General features: G+C 39.0%; 2 protein-coding genes across 3 annotated transcripts; both read left to right on the top strand.

The window, feature by feature from the left end:
• The first annotated feature begins 286 nt into the window (after positions 1–286).
• prss56 (serine protease 56) lies at positions 287–7,567 on the top strand. Its single transcript, XM_055032720.1, has 14 exons — positions 287–392; positions 1,960–2,118; positions 2,210–2,464; positions 2,558–2,747; positions 3,090–3,198; positions 3,272–3,428; positions 4,076–4,218; positions 4,387–4,546; positions 4,672–4,860; positions 4,955–5,146; positions 5,295–5,494; positions 5,638–6,187; positions 6,271–6,377; positions 6,465–7,567. Exons 1-14 carry the CDS (start codon positions 287–289, stop codon positions 6,642–6,644), a joined length of 2,697 nt encoding a protein of 898 aa, XP_054888695.1. The 3' UTR covers positions 6,645–7,567.
• Positions 7,568–11,168: 3,601 nt separating this feature from the next.
• Positions 11,169–16,677, top strand: chrng (cholinergic receptor, nicotinic, gamma). 2 transcript variants are annotated; one of them, XM_055033256.1, is made up of 12 exons: positions 11,169–11,390; positions 12,034–12,170; positions 12,263–12,307; positions 12,385–12,509; positions 12,771–12,926; positions 13,648–13,745; positions 13,858–14,058; positions 14,636–14,750; positions 14,921–14,960; positions 15,047–15,296; positions 15,952–16,085; positions 16,178–16,677. In XM_055033256.1, exons 1-12 carry the CDS (start codon positions 11,327–11,329, stop codon positions 16,370–16,372), a joined length of 1,560 nt encoding a protein of 519 aa, XP_054889231.1. In that variant the 5' UTR covers positions 11,169–11,326; the 3' UTR covers positions 16,373–16,677. The 2 variants fall into 2 exon arrangements, with proteins under 2 accessions (XP_054889231.1, XP_054889230.1); XM_055033255.1 differs by having other exon boundaries at positions 11,171–11,390; positions 14,846–14,960.
• Positions 16,678–18,060: the final 1,383 nt, after the last annotated feature.

Here is an 18,060-nt window from a genome sequence, read left to right as displayed (position 1 = left end):
CCTTCCCTCTCTCTGGTCTTCCCTCGGGGACTCTATATATATTCCAGGGACCACTTCAGGGGCCTATTGTTCCTCAGAGTAACCTTACAGACAGATGCCCTGCATCACAGTGTGGGAGAGAGCCCAGAAAGTCAGGAGGAGGGAGACAGAGCCGCCAGACAATAAGGACGAGGAAACTCTGCAGACCGGCCCGGAATCCGTCACATCTGCATCCTCTTCATTCATTCTGCGGCAATCCCATTTGTCCACCTCCTGTCAAAGCGGAGCAGGGGTCTGATGGTGTAACATGATGCTGCCGCTCTTCATCTCACTGCTGCTAATGGGGTTGGAGTGTTTGCATGGAGCCCCAACAGGTAGAGAAGGCTACAGGATGCCCCAGAGCGCTCTCAAAGGTACCTTTTCTCAACTTACTGAAGCTGTTTGTCATGAAATATGCAATGCAATGTGAGCAGTAACAAATGCTAAAATGATCAATGACTTATCTGATTATTAGCTCTTCCTGAGGGGAGGGATAACTCAGATCCAATTAACTCACTTTACACATTCATTAATGTTCATTTTATCTTATCTGTAACATTTTTAAAATAACATTATTGGTTTGTGGCACTTAAACATTAACTATCCCCTCAGAGACAAAACTTCTGTTGAAACAAATTGTCTTAAAGAGAGTCATGTGTCTCCTTACTTTTTGTACTCTGTGGAATGGATGTACTCATATGTGCTTCACAGAAATTTAGCAACTGTTCAGCGTATGGATCCTCCACACAGATAGAAATATTAATGGATATGTGGGCATGTAATTCTCACTGTATGAAAGCTTTGAATGAAAATATTATAGTGTAACCTGATACAATCCATATTATTCCAAAGAATGAACCAGAAATCCTACTTTCCTTAAAAAGTACAGCATATTGTTTGTCATAGTAAAAATGTACTATTGCAGAGGGTGGAGGGTTGTGACCAGAAAACTTTTTATAAAGCTCAATATGTCTTTGTTGGAGTTTATAGTGATATGAAAATCACCAACTTTTTTTCTGCTCGCTGGCCAGCAGTGCGCAGCAGCAGGTGTGATAGGGATAACACATTTACCTATACTTCATAAAATCTCTTGAAACTCTGGTCGCCCTTTTATTTTTTTTAGAATGTAGTTAAGACGGGTCCAAGAAATGAGAAGAGTGTGCTAAAAAAAATTCAGATTTTGGAAACATCTGTCTCGCTACCTGTGATCAGCTCATGGTTAGTTCGTCATGTCTTCACTAGTTTTCCTCCGGTAAAGAGCTGACAATTTTACCGCTTCATGAACATGAACAAAATCGGTCAAACTGCTCGTTAAAACTCAATGTTAAGATACAGCTGAGCCTTCAAACATGATGAGATGCAATGAATCTCTAGACTCCTGTTGGCCCCAGGCCTGCCAGCCAGTGTCCTCCAGGCCTGCCCCAAAACCCCTCAGCCTCTGCCCGCTCAGCCCTGGCCTTCTAATTAAGTCTTCAGTCAGCATTGTTGTTGTTAGTGGTTCTGCCCTGTAATGTGGCGCAGCGCAGAGGGGAGGGAGGGGCGAAGTGGGGTCAGCGGCGTGTTTGAAGGTTTGAAGGACTCAGTAGCGGGCAGAGCATGAGCTAGCTTCCCTAAAAAAAGCTGCCAATGAGCTCAAAAAGCAGCATGAGAAAAAATGAGCCGCACGCACGCATAAACACGCACACATACACACCAATACGCAACAATTCATGCTAATGTTCACACGTACTGAGTGTTCCTCCAGCAAATAAAGAAGTTTCTGAAAATGTGCCTAGATGAGGAGACCCACAGACTAACTGTATAATGGAGGCAAGATAAGTTTAAACAAAGTGCTCTACATACTTGCTGAGCAGATTTATTAATCTGGATGTGAAATGCAAACGCTACTTTTCTTTCCTCTTTGACCAATACATGGAGGTCTCTTCTTGTCCTCTGCCGCAGCTCTGTCTGATCGGGGCACAGTTGTCCTGGAAGCTGCCATGACGAGCGCCCTATCTGCTCTGGATCGCGCTTCGGCAGAAAGAAGCCAGACTGAGGCAGGATGCCGAGGCTGCGCTCCCTGTCTATTTCAGAACTGTGGGCAGCTGTCAGGATCCTGCTGTGAGTACAGTTTTTATCCTTCATCAGCTCCCATCCTTGAGTCTCCAGCATGTTTTTGACACTTACTTGTTTTTGCCTCCTCATTCAACAGCATCTCCCTCTAGTGCCTCGTCGGAGCCTGGATGTGACGTGATCAGCAAGGCTCAGAAGCTTCAGGGTGAGGGCGAGCGGAGCTGGGCTCTGAGTCAGGCCTGTGGGTTCTATCAGCATCGCTGTCTGCCAGGTGAGCTCAACACTGAGAGCTGCATCAGGATCATGGGGGAGAGCTGCAGTGCCCGTGTCCTCCAGTGCAGCCTGCTTCACACAATGCAGAGCCTTGAACCTGACACTCAGTCGCTTGCACAAGGTACGATGCGTTTCCTCTAATTTCTCCTTCATGCACTCAATAAGAAATATCCTGAATTCCTGCTGAGGCCTGTCTTGATGTCTGTCTTGGCAGCAGTGTGCGGTCAGAGGTCATCCAGAGTGCAGAACAACACACAGCCTCGCTCAAGGATAGTGGGTGGCTCCCCTGCACCTCTGGGCAGCTGGCCCTGGCTGGTCAACCTGCAGCTGAACGGTGAGCTGATGTGCGGAGGGGTCTTGGTGGACAGCTCCTGGGTAGTGACTGCAGCACATTGTTTTGCTGGGTAAGTGTTGGATTGATTGATATTTTATTTGGTAGACTAAATTGTGCCTTTTTGCACAATCACAAATTCTTAATCAGAGTGAATATAAATTACCGGTATAATTCCTCAAGACTTTAATCTTGGGTCATTTCTAGTAATATAATACTCCACCTCAGATTATGGAGAACTACTTGATCTCATATGGGTGTAATCATGAGACATTGCTGAGACACTGGTTTGTTGTATTTCCTGTCTTTAATGGGACTTTTGTTGCTTTTGTTAATGTATTTTCCTGTAAAACTCTTTGTGTATAAATGCTACTTTACAAATAAACCTGCATTGCTATCCATCTTTCGGCTTCAGCAGCCGCAGCGAGAGCTACTGGACAGCTGTGGTAGGAGAGTTTGACATTACCAAGAAAGACCCGGATGAGCAGGTTCTCAAAGTGAACCGCGTCATCCAGCACCCTAAGGTACAAAGAAATAATTATTATATACCAATATCAATAGAACCCCCTAATAAACCAAATTCTCACTCTCCTGCAGTTCAATCCAAAGACGTTCAACAATGACATAGCCCTGGTGGAGCTGACATCCCCGGCGGTCCTGTCTGAACATGTGACACCGGTATGTCTTCCTTCGGGTGTGGACCCCCCAACAGGGAGTCCATGTCTTGTGGCAGGCTGGGGGTCCCTCTATGAGGGTGAGTGTACACTCTCACTCTTGTCTCGGTCGCAGCTGCTAAAAGCTCAACATGTCAAGTTTTCTTATTCTTTTTGCTGTAGTTAAACATTTGTCTGTTCAGCATTTCAAAAATACAATTTTAATTTGAGATTTGTTGTCCTGCTAACCACAAATTACAGCTGTAATAAAACTTCTGTTTTAGATATTATTGCTAATGCAATTTAATAAACCATCAGAAGGAAGCAAAGTTTCACACACAAAATACATAACATTCAAAGCTGGCAATTATTTATCAATGACAAAATCAGGCAAACATTTTATGTATTCAAATGCACAATTTACAAGTGATTTTGTTCTTCAACAAATCAAATTTCAGCTTCTTTCACCACACTTCCTATAAAAGAGCTGGGTTTGAGATGGGCTTCGTCTCAAACAGAGACCCGAGATGACTGCCACAGAAGACACACCCACAATGCAACAAACATTTCATCAGGACATTAACACAAATTATTCATTTACTCTCCAGATCTAAAAAAAGAAGAAAGGTTAGAGAAAAACCTTTCTTTTTCTCTAACCTTGCTTTCTAACACAGACTTCTGGACTATTATTTGAAGCAATGAAATATGAAGTGAGAGTTTATCGGAAACATTTTTGTGTGTCTTTTAGACGGGCCTTCTGCTGATGTAGTGATGGAGGCCAAGGTGCCCCTGCTTCCACATAGCACCTGTAAGAGCGCTCTCGGCAAAGATCTGGTCACCAACACTATGCTTTGTGCTGGTTATCTCTCTGGAGGCATCGACTCCTGTCAGGTGGGCAGAGTGACAACTTTTGGATCCTGCAGTTTCATTTTATGTGGTTTCTCTCATGCTGTATTTGCTCGCTTCCATCAGAAACCTAAACATGATGAATGCTCATGATGAAACCTTAAGGATATCAAAATACTTTTTATATAAATACATGGTATTTGTCATCTGTAGGGGGACTCTGGAGGCCCCCTAATCTACCAGGAGCAAATTTCAGGTCGCTTCCAGCTGTTTGGTGTCACCTCTTGGGGGGATGGCTGTGGAGAGAAAGGAAAACCTGGAGTTTACACACGTGTGTCTGCTTTCTCTGACTGGGTTCAGGCCGAGATCCAGAGTGAGTTTCACGCAGCTGTAACACAACACCCTTTTTTTCATATTATCGGAGAAAAATAATAATAATAAACAGAATATCTGATGTCCCGATACCAAAAACACTTCAATACTGTGTATTGTTTTCAGAGTCACTAAGGAGCAGGGAACCAACATGCCCAGAACTCCTGAAAACAACAGATATGACAGAGGAGGAGCAGAGGTCTGAGTTTAACTCTCTCTGTCATTTCTACACCCTGACCTGTCCTCCCAGTCAGTCTGCTGGTGCTTGCAGTCGAATGGCTGAGGACAAATGCCTCACCCGCTTCAAGAAGTGCCGTAAGTGCCTCCATTCAAAATGTCAATTTATAAGTAAAACATCTCAGTTAGTTTGAATTCCTGGAACATTTTTTTTTCTATCATTACCTTGTAGAGTTGCGTTCATTCCTGCAAACCCTGTTGGACTTACTCCAGAGGGCTGAAGACTACATCAGGGACAAAATGGATCTGACTTTCTTCACTCAGACTCTCCCTCAGCTTGTGGAGCACATCTACAGTACAGCTTTTACCCACAACAGAGAAAGGAGGGACCTCGGCTTGAACCATGGTCTCAGTCAGATTAAAGGTAAAGGTTTGAAAGTTCGTGCTCCTGCAGCATCGTGTTTTCCACACGCACAGAAAAGCTCATGCACCATGTGCCCTTTTAGACAAAACAGTAGTATAATATTGAATATCCAACATGACCTTTCTAACTCGCATTTCATTATTTGCAGAACAGCTAGGGGGAGCTGTGATACCAGCAGCACAGGATCCGCCTCATGCTCCACCGTCTTTATTTAGACATGTGGGTCCTTCAGTGGATGAGTGGGAGGAATACCTGAGAAACATGGCTGATGACATGGATAAAAAGCACCAGACTGGCGTCACAGATACTTCCACACCAAAAAGTGACGAAGAAAATATTTTTCAACAGGTAAATTGCTTCTTTAAAAAAAAAAAAGAAAGAAAAAAAATGTATTAGATATGAGATTTTTTTCAATTAAAATATTAAGATTTAGATTGGACTCATTGTAGATTTTTTATTAACATCTATTTCATGTCTCTAATTGTTTGCAGTCACAGGATTCTTGGGTGCAACAATTGGCTGGACAATTTCAGTCTCTTATTTCTGGCCTTCACTTGAAACTGGGCTCCAGAGCAGCTCCTCCTCTTCTGCACTTGGACTCAGTTGATCCTGATGAAGACTCTCCTTACATCCTTTCTTCAGCCATAGCACTGGGCCACACTGTTCCATCATCCTCACCCCAAAAATCCAGGGAGCCCTGGTCTCTTCTGTCAGTGTTAATGGATGAACTTAGACGAATAGGAGCAGAATATGAGACTGTGGATGATGGTGCTTCACAGAGTGAAGCTTCCTTCAGAGGAGCAGTTTCTCCTGAGCGGAGCGCCACATCAGAGGATTTCACATTTGATGACATCGGAGAGGGAGGAGAATTAAAACCTTCAGCAGCACCACGTCTGGACGTGTTGACATCTGCCGTCAAGAAAGTGGAGCGTGTTCACACAGAAACCTCTGACCTGAAACGTGATGGAACGTCATCGGGTCTTCAAAGAAGACCCAGAAATGTTCTTCAGAAGAGGCAGATATCTGCTACCAGTGAGAAAAGTATCTATCAAACATTTCTGGCGTTGATTTAAAGATGTTGTGCATTATGGATCAAATTAACATGCGTTTGTGTTTCCCTGTAGTTTGTCCTGGATTGAGAGAATCTTCACGACAGGTTAGCCAAATTCAAGAGACGTACAACTGGATCCTAAATATACCAAACAACAATCTGAGGATGAGCTTTCAAGAGGTAAATCACAATTACACATTAAGTTTCAATTGCAAATTTTATTTGCATTGTGAAATTGCTTATTTGTTCCTATTTGTCACGCCTCAGGTTTTAGTCGATCTGACCTCCAAAAATGATCGAGGGCTTTACCAGGCACGGATCAGAGCTGTGGTGGCAGGACGACCCTTGACCTTCTACAGTCTTGTGGGTCTTGAGAATGAATCGTTTTACCGCAGCTTGCCGAGGATCATCGCCGTGGCTCTAGACACTCTGAAGACTTCACCTTGATTATCGGGACAGAACTAAAAAGATAAGATCGGTCGTCAGCAGAAGATGCTCTTCAAGCGCACACCTCCGGATATTCCTACTGACTTCAGCAAAAGCCATTATTTTGACTTGCAGAGCCTGACTTTGACTCTCCATGCAAACATGAATGTACCTGTTTAATTGGTGACAACATCCATTTCTACTTTGCCGCATTTATTGCCTTTCTGATAAAGATATGTAAAACCCTTGAACTAAATTCATTTTTATCACTACAACAACATTTCAAACAAATGTATTAATTTCAGTGCTTAATCTCAGTTCTTTCAAAATAAGGGGAACATATTTCTCATGAGTAGCACGATGATCTTTAATAGCACAGGTTTTCTTTCAAGTTTGATTATCAGAATTATTTACCACAGAAAATGACTGATTTTCTGTCTGTTGATTTGACCGCATATTTTAAAACAATTTTATGTTAACCAATTACAAACAATTTCCAGTTCATTGGTGCAGCACTTCAGATCTTTTATTAAATCGATTGGGTATTTCAAAGCCGTTTGATGATTTTCTAAAAAATATTCAGAAAAGAAAAAGCCCAAGTAAAATAAAGCATTGTCATCGAAGTCTCCATCAAGTGCTTGTGTAATAGGTGATTTTCTTTAAAATAATAGTTCCTAAAGCATACCTAAATCAAGGGCTGAATTTTTGTTACAACTTTCAAAGTGAATAAGAAATAAGAAAGGAATTTATTTGAGGGTTTTTCACACATCATTATCAGGGGTGTGAATAAATGTTGCCAGTATTTGTGGTTGGAGATGTAGCCATGATTAAGTTATAAATTTGTATAAAAAAATAACTTATTCCTTATGTATTTTACAAAGGTTGAGCCTCTTGTGAAGCACACAGATTGTATATATTATGCATACTATCTTTATCCCTAACATATTTATTTGCATTGAGAAAGTTGTATTTTTTTAATAAAAATGTTTATATCCTGGAATATGCTGTAACTGGTATTGCATGCTGAGTTGAGACACTTTTAAATTAATTCAGTGTAAATTTTCTGAGAGGATTCAGAGCAATGCAACTCAACCCACATCACCACTGCTGCAGTTCTACCAGAACTGAAGCCCACACTGAAGAAAACAGATGAACAAGACTTTGTGAAACTTCTCTGACTTCTTGTAATGATATGATATAACATAGCTGCTGCATAGTGCGGACACATGTAGTTTCTCACCATATTCTCCAACGAGAGAATCAGAAGGGAACCAAAAACCAAAGCGGAGTCTGCTCTGATCTGAACGTGGTTTCCTGTTTTCTCTCTGGACCCTGCAAGCTGCTAATCACAGAAGACTTTTACTCATTTTTTTTCTTCACCTTGCTACACCGGTATATCAACTGAGAAACCACAATGACAAAAAAAACATGCACATTTAATAACAAGAACGTTACTGAAAACCACACGGCGCTAACTGACACAAGATGTATTTAGTTGCAATCTATCTAGTTAATGTTAGATAGATCCTCTAATACTTGGTCAATTTGCATAAATCTTAAAACCTCCAGGCTTAGTTCACCTCAACCTCTTTTGCATTTGATATTCATGTTTGTGATTTTTTGAAAAAAATTATCAATCTTTATTTTAAACACTTGAATAAATACATATTTATTTTTTTATGTTTAGGTTACTAGTAATTTTATAAACATTTGTGCTTCATGCACATTGGCCTTTCTTACCTCAAAAATTAGATTTTCTGCGTCAGAAAAGCTCCATCAGAGTGATTCTGACCTGTAAACCAGTCTGTAGCTGAGTGGCTGTGCAGGCTAACCAGTTAAATATGAGGATTTATTTTACAAGATGCAGCAACAGCGATTAAACATATTTCATTATGCAGCACAGGAAGCAAAATGTAATTATGCAAAAATTCACTTTAATGCATGGTTACAACTAGCATCAATTTCATTCAAAGTTTAGTTACATCCCACAGTTGAAATATTTTTACATTATAAAATACTAAAAATAAGAAAACACTTATTTTTTCTTAAAAAATAATCAACAACCAATTTATGTCTTTTTTACTCTTCTATTTTCCTTCATAGCTCCTTGGTCCTTGAATACTTTATAAAAGAAACATTGGATTGCATTGGTTACTGTATTCAGACATAAATCAAAACCTTACAGTCAAATTTAAAACTTAGATTTGTATTACTGTTAACATTCTATCGCAGGAATATTATCTAGAATCTCTCCTGAGCAGGAAAAATATATATAAAAAACAAAAGATGGGATGAGAAGAATATGGAAGGAAAAGAAAAAATAGAATGCAGTACTAATTATATCTTGAAAAGATAAATGTTAATCACTTTTCTACCATTTACACAGTGTCATGGGTAGGGGTCCATCTTCGTTGATTTTATCAGAGTCGGAGGTAAAGCTGTCCTCTGGCTGGGATTCTGCCTCTTGACGAACTTTCTCTGTTATATAGCTACAATGAGATCAGTTTGTAGAAATGTTATGTTCTTTGATTATTTTTGTCTTAAAATTTTAGCTTTTTTTCAATGAAATTACTCACTCTCTTTGTTGGACATAGCCTGCAGTAATGCGATCTGGCCCCTGCACTGTCTTCGGCAGCCCTACCTTCCGTGCCATACTGCTACAAAGAAATGAATTTGAAGAAATTTATGTCTTTTTATTTTTTGTCTAAAACTTTTGCATTTTCTTTCAAATAAAATTACTCACTCTATGAGAGTGACGTAGTGAATTACCCATTGTTGACTGGGGTCGGCACATATTTTGCGTGTCTTTGTGTGGAAGCTGGATTAAAAGGGAATCAAAGTTAATACAAATAGATAATTAAAATATATAAATGAAAAGTAAGACTCGTGAATTTTTTTTTATCATAAACATCTTATCACTTACATGACGGCCCTGACAGGACATAATGCTGTGCTTTTCTGCAGTGAGAATCCCTTGATTTCTGAAAGCGGGTATTTTCCAGGTGCATATCTTCTGCAACAAAAGCGATATGCTGTAAGAAAAGATAAGAGATGAGTAAAACATAATGCTACAAGTTTCTGAATAATCATTCTACAGAAGAAAGAACATAAAAGAAATAAAAGATGGAGAAGGGGGATATGAAAGCAAATGCTTACCTGCATGCATGTTTGTAGCCAGGATACAAAGAGTCACCAGTGTCACCGCCATCACTGTAATTTTCATTGACACCATAGCTTCCACTGTGGCTCTGATCTGAATGTGGCTTCCTGTTCTCTCTGAGAGTACCAGAAACTGCTGATCACCAAAGGCTTATATATTGTTTTTTTTTTTCCCTTTGGCTGTTTTTATTTATTTATTTTTTTATTGTCCAATCTGGCAGTATAGACTTTTTAATATTCCCTGATGGCAATGAATTGAAAGAACTGTAGACTATAATCAGTTTATAGAATAATCAGAAACTCTAGAGAAAAAATTTATCAATCTAATTACCGGAGAGAGAGAGGTTTGTGAATGCTAGATAAATGTAATAAATAATCTGCATATAGACTGATTTTGTGCTCCATGTTCTTTCATTTTATGCCTTTAATATCTTAAGTTTGCCTGCCTGCCGCTAGCGGTTCAAATAAAAATAGTAAACAGTGTGAGGGAGAGAGGCCATCCTTGCCTGAAGCCCCTCTGAGGACAAAAGTTGGAATATTTCTGGTAATTTGTCCTCTCGACACATGTTGTTGGGGAGTTGAATAATCATTTTTGCAAGTATATGAATGAATTTCCAAAATCAAATTCATATGAAGTTGCAAATAAGAATTTCCAGTTAACTTAACTTGCTTTTTCTGCATCTACATTCATTATTTTAGTTTAAAACAATGTTTTTACTGTAGGAATACCATTAAATTACCTTGACAATATTTATAGTGGGTTACCCCTTTTGCAATGAGTTGTGTTTGTGTGCATGTGAGTTTGAAATGACACATTTTTACTTGAGAACACAAATCTGTTTTGGTTAATCAGATACTGCTTGATGCTTGTGTGTTGATGTGAGTGGGAAGTCCGGCTTATTGTAGGAAGTATTTTTGCACCCACTCTCAAAGTACCCACAGCAGAGTGCAGTCAGTCATCACATGTGGTATGCTGCAAATGCATAGGACTTACCACCTGTTCTCTTGACCACCTATTTTTTTTTTTTTACTTTTCATCACAGATAATCTAACTGTATTTTCAAATACTAGTTTTGTAGTAACCACAACAAAGTCTGATTTCTACTTTTTATAAGCATGAAAAGGCTATCGTAGGTCACATGTGTTAAATATGCCATCAGACTCCATATTACATTGTTCTTGCCAGCCGATGAATGATAATGGACAGGTGCACTGAGCATGAATGCAACACTGGAGGGTAGGCATATACAGAGAGCTCTGCTCAAACTGTTAGCATGTCATGACTTGTGTGTGTGTGTGTGTGTGTGTGTGTGTGTGTGTGTGTGTGTGTGTGTGTGTGTGTGTGTGTGTGTGTGTGTATCAGCTGTTCATGACAAAAATACATTTTAGATTTAACCGTAACCAGCAACGGCTTCCCCATCCCTCTGCAATCAACCCGTCCTTCTGCAGACCAGACCTTTTATCCATAAGCAGAGCTACTCCACCTGGTAGAGTTCATGCACATGCGGTGAACTTTTCTCAGACGGTGCTGCAGAAACACACTCATGGATTCTGGACCTGGTCGCTCACTGCTACTTTTTCTAAGAGTTGTTATGATTTCTGCTGCAGGTAGGGATTCACAGCACAGCCTTTCATGATTCAAAATTATTGTGACATGTGAAAAATAATAATTCATGGAGTTTAGAAAGTATTTTTTATATATAAAAAGTATTTGGCATATAGTAAGAACTTTGTAAAAATAAATTCAAGAATTTTTATGTATTACTTCATGAAACTATTTTAAATTATTTTGTTGTGGGTTTTTTGCCTTTTTTGTTGACAAAGACACAGTAAAATAAAAACAATTGGTTGTCTCAATTTCAGACAACCAGACAGTGCTAAAGCTTCGCGTGTGCTTTTGTAATATGATCTGCTAAACACGTTCTCCCAGCCAGTATCAATATAGATTGAATGCATGGTTCTCGTTTTAATAATTTTAAATATTAAATCAAAAATACATTCAAGTATGTTTACTTTAAATCTGCTAATAGAATAAACTGTTTCAACATCTTTGTTGCTTTTGTAAGCAACAAAGGGTTTGTCTTCAAAAGTGGTTAAAAAACAAATGCTTTAATCTAAGGGATGTTTGTCTGTTGGATTCTATTATTTTCCTAGTAAATTCCAGTTTAATATGAAAAAAATCACTGTAATCAATTAATATTTTACAATGAGACATCAGATGTTTTCCTGTGTTCTTGTGCTTTATTTAAAGCATGTGCGGTCAACCTCGAGGGACAACTTTTCAAAGATTTGATGAAGGGCTACAACAAGAACGTGCAACCGAATGAGAAAAATGGAAATGTCACCCAAGTCTCCATCAAGATGACTCTCACCAACCTCATCTCTCTGGTGATCTGTTCTCACTCTGATGGCTTCCTGTACAGCCAGTTGCTGCACAGGCTTGTGATCTAACACTGAAACCTGTTTTCTCTTCCTCTAAGAATGAAAAAGAGGAAGTTCTGACAACCAGTGTGTGGATAGAGATGGTAACTTTACATTAAACTGCTGACATTTCTTTTGGTTAGAAATTAAAAGGTGAAGCAAGCAGACTTGCTGTGTGCAGGTTTGGTGTGACTACAGACTGAGGTGGGACGAACCACCAAGATCAGCTTTATATGGGAACATAACATCTCAACTGCGGGTTCCCTCCAAAAACATCTGGCTGCCTGATGTCATATTAGAAAACAAGTAAGTAAACTAACATTTCTTTAAGAATTAATTAAATCCTTTCAAGAAGAATTTACTGTTTGGTCAATCCATCACAAGTTTGCTCAGCACTTTTTTCTCCCACAGTTAAAATAGCAATACAATTTCACTTAGTTGATAAGAAGTTGGACTTGGTTAAATATTTAGGCATCACTCATACAAGAAGCATGCAAATGTTGTAGAATGATATTTTATTTGTGGGTGCTTTTCTTGTTCATCTATTCCTTCCTTTCTTTTCTCCAGTGTGGATGGACAATTTGAGATAGCATATTACTGCAACGCACTGGTGTCCCCGGACGGCTGTGTGTACTGGCTGCCTCCTGCCATCTACCGCAGCGCCTGCGCAATCACAGTGAACTATTTTCCCTTCGACTGGCAAAACTGCACAATGGTCTTCCGGTAGGTTCGCCCAGACAATAATCAGACATCCAAAAACAAGAGAGAGACGTGAACAGGATATAAACAATGTGAATTAGTAAATGTCCTGACATGCTGACCTAAAAAAAGAAAGTATTGTCAGTCTGTTCAATTTGTTTTCTGGGATTTTTTAAGGGTTTATATGTCAATATGTGGCACAAAATCAGTTGTGTTGTCATGATCAGTGTTATTGCACTGATCTCACCTTGAATATCTCCAGATTTAATAATTATTTACTTCCAGATTATACATTATAATTCAAATTTTTTTAATTGGTCTGTTTTGCATCATTTCTGCTTCATTTTTCTGAGATTGACTCACCTTGTTTTTTGTCTGCCATAAATGCCTTCTTTCAAACATTTAATGATTCTCAGGTTCTTATCGGGTCCAATAAAACAAACAATAGTTCATCTAAATGAACTATTATAGTGAAGTCGAAGTTGTGATAGGATGAAAAGCACAAAATACTCAGAAAATGCATCATTCTGAGGTCATTTTAACTATTGCAAAACATTCAAAAGACAGCTTAAACATGAAAACACTGAAACATATAATTTCTAATCCAGTCTCTTTAGGCATAAAAATAATTCATTACTAACTTCTGAAGAATTTCTCATCTGGAGCAGGAGTTTTTTCTACATGTACAGTATTTATAATTTTCCTCAATAAGCAGTCAAATCATGTTTTTCTTCTCTGTATTCAGGTCCCAGACTTACAGTGCCAGTGAGATTGAACTGAAGCTCCAAACGAAAGATAACTATACACTGGAGTGGGTGGAAATTGATAAAGAAGCTTTTACAGGTACAGAAACTTATTTAACAAGCGTTTGAAGAGCTGTGAAAAAGACAGTTCAAGATTTAGAAGCTGATGTTTTTGCAGTGAAAACTGAAATCATCAACGCTTATGATTTCAGAGAATGGTGAGTGGGCAATCAAACACAGACCAGCCAAGAAGATAATCAACAGACAGTATACCAAAGACGACCTGGAGTACCAGCAGATTGTTTTCTTCCTCATCATCCAGAGAAAACCTGTTTTCTACATCATCAACATTATTGTTCCCTGCGTACTCTTCTCCTCCCTCAGCCTCCTGGTTTACTTTTTACCTGCCAAAGGTTTCTGTCCTTCTAAAAATGTGCTACATTTTGGCCCGTCCTCCAACTAGAAAAAGTGTAACTGGCTGAAGTTTGAAGAATTGTTTTCACACACATTTTCAGCACAATTTTTCCACAAGACTGAGATCAACTCTAAAATATTGACTTTGCTGACCAGAACCCACTTAGAGCCATTACCATTTTGAAAGAGCCATTTGCTTCCGAGCTTTAATTTCATGGCTGATACTTTGAGAAATTACCTTAATCAGTCCGTTCTGCAGCAGTAAAGCCACACAACATGATGCTGCCACTAGTTTCATTATGTCATCGGAAATGACTGCAAAACCACATAAAGAAAAGGCAACATTTGCTCTGAATAGTGACACTCTCTCAGCCAATGCAGTGCAAAAGTTTGATTTAAAAAATTAAAAATAATTTAATTATCTCCACCCCAAGACAAAAAAATATATAAAATCAGTCTGATGTCAGATGGTGAGCAAAAAAGGTTAAGTGTGTTTCTGTACATTGAAAATAATTTTTTTTAAAAATATTCTGGTTTCAGCTGAAACTCTGATTGATTCGATTAAAATTTTCACAGCTGGTGGCCAGAAGTGCAACATGGCTATTTACTCTCTTCTGGGCCAAACCGTGTTTCTCTTTCTAATCGCGAAGAAAGTACCAGAGACGTCAAAAGCAGTGCCTCTTATTGGAAAGTAAGTCCATGTCCTTCACTTTTAGTTCCTTTCTGGCTACCTTTTTGCTGACTTAAAACTGTGATTTATCTCTTTTCCAAAATCTTTCACTGCAGATATCTGATGTTTGTGATGTCAGTGACCACTGTTGTAATAATAAACTGTGTGATTGTCCTCAATGTGTCCTTAAGAACCCCAAACACTCACAAAATGACAGACAAAGTTCGCAAGGTAGAACGTTTTTCCAGATCAGATGCCGTCGAACCCCAACAAGTGTTTTTTTCTTTAGATTCACCCCAATTCCTTCTCGACTTCAGGTCTTCCTGAACGTGTTGCCTCAACTCCTCAGGATGAGGATGAAACCCTGGACGCCAAACTGTGAAAGAGCCTCTGAAACTACTGACGGAAAAACTCTTGGCAGAGGCAGAATCCACAGCCGGCGCCGCAGCTCCGTTACCCTCATCGCCAAGGCAGAGGAATATTTAGTCAAAGTGGCTCGATCTGAGCTGATGTTTGAAAAACTCAAGGAGAGGAAAGGATTCATGAAGTCGGTGTTAGAAAAGCTTCGTAAGCATCGACATCTTCAGGTTTTCTGAATTTGCTTTCCCTCACACAGTGAAAGCAAAGTTCTGATCAGAAGTTTGTACATATTTATTATGGGTGGTGATATCGTAATTTTAGGGTTTTATGATTTATTTGAACCATGATTTTTCTATCCTAGTTCTAGTTTGGAATATTTACACAAATCACAACTTCACTAATGTTTGAAGTTAGAATTTCTGTAAACATTATTTAAACATAATTTTCTTTAATCCGGCATCAAAATTATAAATACAAATTTCTGCATAGGCATATTTCAGTCATTTGATAAGTAGTGCAAAAACTTCTCTTTGATTTTAACTGGCTACAGCTTGAAAGTGAACATATGTTACAGCACAGAAAACCACATACAAAGATCTCAAATATCTAATATGGAAAGGCTTACATTTAAGACATGTGGAGGAAGCAGATTTCAAACAGTTGTAAAAGCTTGCAAGTGATTTAGATTGCCATCACTTTGAAACTAAGAGATCAGCAAATTCTTGCTTTTCAAATTTATGTTTAAACTCACTGAAACTGTATGTTGTATAATCTGTATAAAGAATGATAATGCTGCATGTGCAAACCTCTGATCCGAAGGGGTCTTGCAGTGTCACTGTAACATGACTGATTCATCTTTTAGACAGTGGGCTGAACGGAGGCACAGCAGAGCAGCTTAGTGCCAGTCTGGCTCAGGCCTCTCCGGAGCTGAGGCAGTGTGTTGAATCCTGCAAACACATAGCAGAGACTGCAAGGCAGCAGAACAGCTTCCAGAGTGTAAGCTCCTGCAAAGTGTTATGTCCCAAGAAGCAAGTTTGTGCTGATTGAGGGGAGAAGTCATTAACATTTAACATCTGACTTTGTCCTAGGAAAATGAAGAATGGTTCCTGGTGGCTCGGGTGATCGACAGGGTCTGCTTTATTGTCATGGCATTGGTGTTTTTCATCGGCACGATCGGCATCTTCCTAATGGGCCACTTCAACCAGCCTCCTTCCAAACCGTTTGGCGGGGATCCAAAGGACTATCTCCCTCCATTAGAGAATCACACCGATGTAACAGAATAGGATTAAACCTTCTGGACTGAACCAGTAAACAGGAAGTAGGAAGGCCTTTCACTTGAAATACAACCACAGCTTTCAGCATCACTGCCTCTTAGGCGAACTGAACTCTGAAAGTTGCATGAGGATCATAGGAGAGCTGCAGTGCCTGCATCCTTGAAAGTATGCTACTGAATACGATGCAGAACCTGAAACCTGACATGGGGTTTCTTACACAAAGTTTCATTATTTTCTGGTTGTGAGAAAGGAAGGTGTGATGACTTTCACTGTTCTTGTTCATTGTTCATATGCAATAAACAAATAAAAATACATTCAAATAAATAAAGTTTTTTTTTTAATGATAATCACCAGAAGTCTTTCTGCGTCAACGGCCTTGTAGGACTGCAGTGCAGCAGTTCAACCTCACACTGTCCTGCTCCCGGGCTGCATGAGGCTCCTCTGCATCTCCATGCAGCCAATCCCGGCTTGTTACCCTGCAGAAACACCGTCCTGGCTCAAGTTGCATATACATGTACGGTGTCTTTATATTACTTTTACAAATCAGAAGTAACCTGTAGGCAGTACAACACATTATCGCCAAGCTATATGTAGGATAAGAATCATCAGCAGCATTAACATTACCAACATCTTTGCTATGCTGCTTCAAGTTATGTATAGCACCTCTCATGTGTGTCATAGCTGCCTTTAGTTATAGCCCTGTTGACTTGGGATTCATATGTTATCATGTTGAGTATTTCTGTGACTTGCACAGAATCCCTAACACACACAGTAACCTCAGTTTACCCCAGTCAGTCATCACAGAGTGTGTGTGGAGTAATTAGACTCCACTCTCCACCTGTTCTGGCGACCACTCTGTGGCCCTTTTTATTTATTTATTGTTTATCAAACACACTCATAAATGCAGATGAAATATCAGTTTCTTATTCTAATGTTAATCATTTTACTATTACAATAAGAATTAAAGCATATTTTCAATAATAAAACACAACTAACAAGTAAGCCTAAGACATCACTTTTAATAAATTTTCCCTCTGCAATACGTTTTTTTTCTGCAAACTGCTGACCGGTGATGTTCAGGAAACATAATCACAATGCAGGATTTCTACTTTCAAACTAATTTACCCAAAACGTTGATTGGAAACTCCATTCTGGATCCAACAAAGAGACACCTCCACCCTTTCAGTGAAAGATAAAATTGACTTTTCTGAGCAAAACAGACATTAATCAGGTCGTGTGGGAAATATGATTTCAAATGTTACACATTTAACATATCAAACAGTTCTGCTATGATCTTCTCATAATATAGCTTATTGCTGTATGCTATTTTAGCTTTATTTCACTTTTTATTTATCATACTGGTTTTTAGTCCAGAAGTTGTTGAAGCAAGATAAGATTCATGGCAGGGCAGTCCCTTCCTAAATCTTCTGTTTTGTTTTTAACAGCGATTTCTATTATAAGTATTTTAACTTATCAATAGGTGTGCATTCCTTTACAGTTAAAGAACATCATACTAGTTAAAATAATAAGGTGGTAATGTTATTATTTAGTACAGTTTTACACTTTAAGGCATAAACTGTTGTGATTAATGCATTTCTTATTTACCTGCGGTATGTTTCTTAGATTAAAAAATTTTTTTTAGATCTCTGAAACTTTTATCTCTGACATAAAAGCTAATTTAAAAGACATCTGTAAAG

The sequence above is a fragment of the Poeciliopsis prolifica genome, unplaced genomic scaffold (assembly GCF_027474105.1).
Source record: "Poeciliopsis prolifica strain line A6 unplaced genomic scaffold, Auburn_PproV2 SCAFFOLD008, whole genome shotgun sequence".
Taxonomy (NCBI): Eukaryota; Metazoa; Chordata; class Actinopteri; order Cyprinodontiformes; family Poeciliidae; genus Poeciliopsis; species Poeciliopsis prolifica.
Note: the sequence above shows the minus strand (reverse complement) of the source record. Positions and strands in the feature narration are given on the sequence as shown.